The sequence below is a fragment of the Melospiza georgiana genome, unplaced genomic scaffold (genome assembly GCF_028018845.1).
Source record: "Melospiza georgiana isolate bMelGeo1 unplaced genomic scaffold, bMelGeo1.pri scaffold_51, whole genome shotgun sequence".
Classification (NCBI taxonomy): domain Eukaryota; kingdom Metazoa; phylum Chordata; class Aves; order Passeriformes; family Passerellidae; genus Melospiza; species Melospiza georgiana.
Window position 1 is genome coordinate 598,904 of NW_026652218.1, and position 8,090 is coordinate 606,993.

The 8,090-nt window shown below is 53.1% G+C and overlaps 1 protein-coding gene across 1 annotated transcript; it reads right to left on the reverse strand.

The window, feature by feature from the left end:
* Window positions 1-4,649: 4,649 nt before the first annotated feature.
* Window positions 4,650-5,411, reverse strand: LOC131096531 (olfactory receptor 14J1-like; the record flags this gene model as incomplete). Its single annotated transcript, XM_058044866.1, has 1 exon — window positions 4,650-5,411. A coding segment is annotated over one exon (762 nt), but the record flags the coding sequence as incomplete, so codon positions are not given.
* Between the last annotated feature and the right edge of the window lie 2,679 nt (window positions 5,412-8,090).

Below are 8,090 nucleotides of genomic sequence, written 5' to 3' on the forward strand. Positions count from 1 at the left end.
GTCCTCTTCTTTTTAAACAAAACTAGGGGGAGATGTTGTGGTGTGCTGTAATGTCCCATATTGGCCTTCCAGGTAATTTCCCCAAGTGTGCTTATACCTCTCTCCCTTCCCCCTTACCCCCATGCTGAGTGAGTCCTGTCAAACAGGCTTAGCATTCCAGCAAGGCGTCGTGTGGTTGGTCAAGTTCAAAGGATGCCCCTATGCCCAGAGGTCATTGGCCTTTCTGGGTGTCATCTTCCCCTGAGACCCTGCCTCTCTCACCTGGTTGGTGCTCATGTGTCCCCTCCCCTTCCCCTGTCTCTGAGCTTAAAAAGGTGAATGAGACCATGCGGCCGGGATTCTGTTGGAGCAGTTCCTCATGTTCAGACCTCTGTAACCATGGAATAAACCTCTGGACATTAAACCCTCCAGCAGAATCCTCTCCTTTTTCTCTTCACCATCGCCTGAAGCTATTCCTCCTGAGGTAAACAGGGTTCCTAACAAGCCTGGACTTGTTCAGTGCCCAGCTGCAACCAACAGCAAGCCAAGGTATCTCTGGGGTGACACACCGCAGTTGCTGCCTTTGGCCCAGCAGCGAGGGTCAGACTGGCCCAGGCACAATCTAACTGGTAATATTGGGAGCCTTTTTTCCAATAGGGTAGAAAGGGTCAAGTCACCTAGGAAGGGGGACCTTGAAAACAGAAAGATTCTCTGCCTGCTTTTCCTGTCCTTGCTGCAGATTTGGAGGGTGTTCTGAGTATTTTGCAGACAGCCTCTCTGTAGGGGTACAAGGACAAGGTGAAAGATATTGCCTAGCAAGTGGTCAGTGTTAGGTGCACTCTCCTCTTTCTTTGGCCCCCAGCACTCCAGCTGGCAGTGCAGGTTCTGCAGCATGGACAGCCACAGCTGGCTGTGGAACACTCCTGGGAAAGAGGAATTGCCACCCCTGGATCTGGACATGGTGCTTGAGACGCTGGAGGAGATGTTTTCTCCCTCTGCTTGGGCAACTGCATTGGGCAGGGAAGAAAGAGGCTGGACTGAGAGCTTGTGAATGTTGTTGCATGGCTGAGAAGGAAAAGCTTCTTGAGTTCAGCTGTGAATGGACAGGGAAGGCTTTGCTTGGTAAAACGAGACTTCCTAAAGAATAGGGAATGAAAATGTCATCCCTGGTAAGGATGAAAAGGTGTGACCCTGTGTTGGCCAAGTTTGGGTGCTTGTTTTCCTGGGAAGAATCCCTCCTGCAGGGGCATTTGTGGTGAGGAAGTGGAAGCTTTGTAGATTCTAAGAGGCTTTGTTTGATGGGAAAGAAGAGAAGAGTGTTTGGAGAACTGACACTGAAGGCCAAGTGTCCCGTGCAGGGAGGGGCATGCCAGAGGTGCCTCTGTTCCAGCTGCTGCAGATGTGGGCTGTGCCTCTTTTGGGTGGGAAGGCCAAGGCAAAGCAAGGGCTGGGCTGCAGCTGCTGCTGCTGTGTGAGCCCTGCCGTGCGTGTGGGCACTCCCAGAGCAGTGGCTGGGGCTGGGCTGCAGCTGCAGCTTTCTTGTCCTCTCAGTAAGCTGCTGCCTGCAGTCCAGTTTCCATCTGGGAAATCCTCAGCTGGGCAAACTGGCCAGTCTTGCTGTGTAGTAAACCACAGGGACCTAGGCAAAACCCAGTGGAGAATAGAACAATAGGAGTTGCTGAGACAGCAACAGAAGTTCCTGTCTCCCTGGCCCCTTGCCCCATAGCTTATCTCTGTAAGCCTATAAGCTATGTCACTTAATCCTTACCATTGGTCAAATCTGGATTCTCCTCAGCCCTATACAAGGGGCATACTTTAGCCCATTCGACAGAAGAAGAGCTGTCACTGGGACCCTTCACAGACTCCCCCAATAAAGCCATCTCTGTGGAACCGCCAGCACCTCTCCTTCTCTCTCACCGTCTGCTGCACTCTCAGCCAAGGGTAACCTACCTAGCAAGCAAGAGCTGAAATCCTAAGAGAGCCTGCAATCACTATAAGAGCTGATAATCACCAAGCTTACTATGGGGGTTGGGCCGCGGCATCAGCCTCGAGCTAGCCTAGCTTTGGGCACCCTGTCCCCTGGGGGACTGAGTTCCTGGGCTAACTTACACTGCTTGATAATAAGACCAGATAAGAGGCTTTATTAGCCAAGGCCAAAGGAGGCTCCCTGGCTGCCCTGCTCTACTCTGAGGTGCTGAGCGCTCTGCAGCCCCTGCTGCCATCCCATCTGCCCAGGGCAGCACAAGAGCCCCGGCCTTGTGGCCCTCAAGAGCTGCTCCTGCTCCAGGCCCAGGGCCCATGCCAAAGCTGGGGCAGCCACAAAGCTGTGCCCATTTCTGTTCATTGCTGCTCTGATGGGGATGGATCCTCAGCCACCTGGAGGTTGCTGATGAATTTTAATCCTCAGGAGGCCTCTTCTTTCTTGAGCTCTTCAGTTAAGGAATTCAGTGAGAAAAGTTCATAAAAATTTGTTCAAAACACCTGAAGAAAAAAAGGCTCAGGGAGTAATCTAAGTTTTCAGTTCTTCTCTGGTTAATCAGACATATTTCAGAAGTGCCTTCATAGTGAATCTGCTATATTGAAAAAAAAAAGCAGAGAGAACTGTTTTGTCCAGTACTCATCTCCTTTTTATATTTGGTATCAGCAATATCCAATTGTTACTGACCCTCAGCACCTTCTAATGCAGTCTGAACAGATAGGAAAAAAAAGACCCTTCACGGTTGACAATCAATAACACTTTGTCCCTCATGCAGCCCCTGGCACTCCTATGGATCAGGAATGGTGTGGCCAGCAGGAGCAGGGTAGGGATTCCTCCCCTGTGCTCAGCACTGGTTGGGCAGCACCATGAGTGCTGTTTGCAGTTCTGGGCTGCAAATTTAGGAAGGACATGGAGGGGCTGGAGTGTGTCCAGAGAAGGGCAACAAGGCTGGAGAGGGGTCTGGAGCACAAGTCCTGTGAGGAGTGGCTGAGGGAGCTGCGGTTGTTTATTTTGGAGAAGAGGGGGTCCAGGGGAGACAAGGCAGTGTAAGGACACAGGTTGGACTTGATGATCCCCAAGGTCTTTTCCAGCCTTGCTGATTCTGGGATTCTCTGAAACCACCCTTGGAGCAGTTGCAGGAGGAGCCCTGGGCCTCCTCTTCAGGAGCTCCAGCAGCCCAGGTCCCTCAGCTTCTCCTGCCAGCACCAAAGCCCATCCTGTCAGTCCTGCAGAGCCTCTGCAGCTCCTCCTCACTGCCCAGAACAGGGAGCCCAGAGCCAGACACAGCAGCCCAGATGTGCCCCCCTGGCCTGGGGTGCCTCTGGCAAGGGAGCAGCACCAGGCACTGCAGGAGCCTGCAGACAATTCCTGTAGCACTTGTAAGATGATCTTGCTCCACAAGGGACGTTCCCATGGGGCCAAGTCAGGAACTGCAATGGGGAGTGGGGCCAGAGAGGAAAGGGGCAACAGGGATGGGCTCTTTGCAGGGGAGGGGACAGAGGTGGGCAATGGGAAGAAGTTTGTAGCAGAAAGAGGAAAGAAAGCAAAGGTGAAGCCAAGGAAATGCTCAGGGCAGTTTGGGAGTGGCTGCCAGGCAGCTCTGGCTGTGAGCAACAGCATCTGCAGTGGGACAGGAAACTCCTAGCTGATGGGAACAAACTTTCTGGCTGACTGCAGAGGCCAGGACAAAGCTGAGTAGTTTCCCTGGTGTCCCCCAGCCTTTGCTGGCCCCAGGGGCTGATGGCATTTGTGCTCCCTCAGGTTCGTGTCCCCACACCAACAGCATGGGGGTGCTCCTGCCTGCTGTGTGCAATGCAAACAGGGGCTCCTGAGACAGTGCTGCCGTGTCTGTGCCTGCAAGGATGGGGCACCTGTGTGAGCTGGGGGAGAGGCCAGGGCTGCAGAGGGGGGATGTTGTTGGCAGCTCCATGAGGACGCTCTGGGACGCTGCCCTGGGCTGTGCAGCGCACTGGGGATGGATCAGCCCCTGCTCTGCTGCTCCTTCCCATCTGCCCCAGGGACCTTGCAGAGCCCCAGCCATGCTGTTTGCCCCCAGCCTGCCCACGGCCAGCCTGGGGCTGCTCACAGGGCTTTTTTGTGCTGAGAATTGGCCTGGGTATGTTCTTGAGAGAGCTAGGGGAAGGACCCTGGTGCCCCCAGGCCCTGGCCTGAGGCGTCAGCGCTGCCCCAGCAGTGCCCATGGCCTGTCCCTGCTGCAGCCCCGGCACTGCCACCCCCAGGGCTGTGCCCGGCCCCGAGAGCACTCAGGCCCTACAGCAACACCAGGGCCACCAGGGCAGCGGGGCAGGGCCACAGCAGCAGCACTGGCAACACCAAGTGCTGCTGCTGCTGGGCACAGCTGCTGGGCCAGCCCTGATCTGCCCCAGCTCTGCACACAGACATTGCTGCTGCAGCTCCAGAGAAGGCAACAAAAGGGCATCTTTGTAGAAAACTTTACTGGGAGATCCTTTAGTTCCTTTAAAGCCATCAAGAGTGCAGCCCCTCATTGACACAGTCTGTGGCCACATGGAAGGCAGAGAGAAACAAAATGAGAAATGGTACAAACAGCTGCTTTTTTTTCTGGACAATAAGAGTAACTAATACAAAGGAAAAAATACCACTACAACCAAACCATAAAGAAAAATCAAGGATAACTTTTTTTACAAGTTATTTGCAGAAATTGACCAGCATTTTAATGTCCCTGAAAGTATCCCGTCATCAGTCTCCTAACTGCAGCCTTGAGCTCTTGGTTCCTCAGGCTGTAGATGAAGGGGTTCAGGGCTGGAGGCACCACTGAGTACAGCACTGACAGGGCCAGATCCAGGGATGGGGAGGACATGGAAGGGGGCTTCAATTGAGCAAAAATACCAGTGCTGACAAACAGGGAGACCATAACCAGGTGAGGGAGGCAGGTGGAAAAGGCTTTGTGCTGTCCCTGCTCAGAGGGGATCCTCAGCACAGCCCTGAAGATCTGCACATAGGAGAAAACAATGAATACAAAACAACCAAATACCAAAGAGGCACTAACTGTGATGAGTTCAACTTCCCTGAGAGTGTTTGAGTGTGAGCAGGAGAGCTTCAGGATCTGTGGAACCTCACAGAAGAACTGGCCCAGGGCATTGCCCTTGCACAGGGGCAGGAAAAATGTATTGGCTGTGTGCATGACAGCATTTAGAAAGGCACTGGCCCAGGCAGCTGCTGCCATGTGGGCACAAGCTCTGCTGCCCAGGAGGGTCCCATAGTGCAGGGGTTTGCAGATGGACACATAGCGGTCGTAGAACATGACGGTCAAGATTGAATATTCTGCTGTGATAAAGAACAGAAAGAAAAAGACCTGTGCAGCACATCCAGTGTAGGAGATGTTCCTGGTGTCCCAGAGGGAATTGTGCATGGCTTTGGGGACAGTGGTGCAGATGGAGCCCAGGTCGCTGAAGGCCAGGTTGAGCAGGAAGAAGAACAGGGGCGTGTGCAGGTGGTGGCCGCAGGCTATGGCGCTGATGATGAGGCCGTTGCCCAGGAAGGCAGCCAGGGAGATGCCCAGCAAGAGGCAGAAGTGCAGGAGCTGCAGCTGCCGCGTGTCTATCAATGCCAGCAGGAGGAAGTGCCTGATAGAGCTGCTGTTGGACATTTCATGTGGTGCCTTGGCATGGAGATCTGTAAAAAAGTAATCATGGAATAGTTGAGTTTGGAGAGGACTTTAAATATCCCAGCATAGCTTGGAGGCACTTCCCCCCCACTGCCTGCCCAGGGCTCTGCTGCCTGGAGCTGTCCCTGCCAGCAGCTGCTTCCCTGTGCCCAGGGCTGGGCCCTGCCAGTGCTGCCAGAGCCCAGTCCAGCCCTGGGGGCTCAGCTCTGCCCTGCAGATACCTCCCAGCTCTGGCACTGTCCAGGGGCAGCTCTGGCTCTGCAGGGTCTGATGGCAACAGAGCAACTCTGAGGAGGCTGGAAAAGCAAAACTGATGCAGCTTCTAGAGGGCCCTGTACTGATTTCTGTCACTTCCCGGTTTATTAACACCTGAGAGAAATTTCTTTTTATTTTTCGCGACCTGAACTGAGAGCTAAATATGTATGTGCAATTTCCTATCCAGACAACCCAGAGCAGTAGATTAAAAAGACAGAATTTTCCAGGAATTTCCCTTACATGCAGTCCCTGCCTTCCTGTGCTCCCTGGATAATCAACTTGGAAATGATGTGGATTTAAATGTCCTGCTGGGACCAGTCCTGAACAATGCAGCATCCTCACCACACAAGGAGAACACTTCCAAGCCTTACCAGCTGTCTCCTCCCACCCAGATCTTGTCCCCCAGTGCTGGGAGCAGCTGACAGGGCTGGCTGAGAGCTGTCCCTGGCAGGCAGCAGAGTCCTTGCCCTAGCACAATGCCCTGGGCTGCAGGACCCTGCTCTGCAGGAAAGCCCTGGACACCCCTGGCTGCTCTGCACAAGAGACAATCAGAGAATGTACTCACAGAGTCTGTAGGCATTGGGATGTTCAAGCTTTAGGAGATGGCTTCAGGAGCTGCAGCCAGAGGTTCCTGTGCCGAGGGCTGGCAGTGATTCTGCCCCAGGCACTTCTCAGCACCTTCCCAGCCCTGACTGATTGAAGCTCTCTTTGCCTCTGCGCTGTGCCCGGACTGGCTGCAGGCAGTGCCCCAGTCCTGCTGGGCTGGCAGAAGAGCTGCTCATCAAGAGAAATGTGCTTTTGAAACTCTTCTTGGTTACTAGGAGCTGCCTCTGTGCCAGCAGCCCAGCCCAGCTCAGGAGCACAGACACAGCACAAGGACTGTAATGAACCTCTGGGGCTTTGTGCTCAGGCCCTGAACATCAGTCCCTGAGAGGGAGATGAAGAAACCTCTCCAGAACTCCAAGTCACAATCCAACTCCGAAGTTTCTTGGACTTGTAATGGGTCCCAATGAGGGACACGACTGAGAAAGTGTCCCCAGGCCCCAGGCAGAGCAGAGAACTGGAGGGACTGATGACAGGTGGGGACAAAGAGAAGCCAAGTCTTGGTACCCTGGGGAACAGCAGCAGTGTCTGTGCCACCAAGGGCTGTGAGGAGACACCTTGTCCTGAGGCACTGGGGCCTCCTGGCACAGCCCCAGCCTGGCTGGGCACTGTCAGCCCCTTGTCCTGCCCTCAGCATGCCCCCCTAACCCACATCCCAGTGGCCTCAAGGATCTGCTGGAAGGAGTCGCTGGAAGGAGTCCCTGGGGAGTCTTTGTCAGGAATGGCCCTGGAGGCTCCATAATGCCCCCAGGGACTGCAAGTTTTTTCATACTGTAAAAACACAGTGGCAAAATGGGCAATAAATGTCTTGCATTTCCCCAAAACCACCTGCAATCCTATGCAATCCATTGTTGTCCTTGGGCATCCTGGGCAAGGTCCCTCGAAGCAATGATGAATCCGCCAGGCCTGGCACAATCCAAAATCCCAGGGAGCGCTGGCCTATCAGCTAACACCAGCTGACATGATTCAATGTCAGGGTCCCTGTTTGGGCGCCAAAAGTCACAATGAGGGAGGCTGTGACAAACCTTTCTGGTTCCCCAACATCAGGGCAAGGGTGGTGAAAGTGAAAAGAAGCAGATGGTGGGGAAGATGAAACAGGAAAGCCTTGTAAATATGATTGCCTGGCAAAATATTTTGAGAATATGGAAAATATAAGTGAGATTGAAATGAAAGCAAGCTTTGAGACCCCAAGCCTTAGTTACTGAACAAATGGAAAACAATGGTATGGCCAGCTGAAAGTAATCTTCTTTTGATGAAACAATACCCTCTGCTTGCAGACAGGTCCAAGGGTCAGAGCAGACCCTACTAGCTCGGCAGAAGGGGTTCAAAGAGTAGTTTTTAGGGTTTAAAATGTAACACAGTATGGTAATGTAATGATTCTTATAGGCTGTATGTAATGCTATAAGATTTGTATCTTGTACTAGATTGGTTAGTGAAAATTAGAATATGCAGCACAGAAGAAGATTTATTGTATTGTAATGGGAACTCCTCTCCTCTCTCGGGCATCCATTTTGGGCACCTCTTTTAATTTCTTCTTCTGGACCTGCTCTGAGCTGTGGCTGGCAGCTCCAAACAAGGCTCCTGCACCCACACCCTTTGCAATAAACCACAAGTTCCAAGACCTGGCTT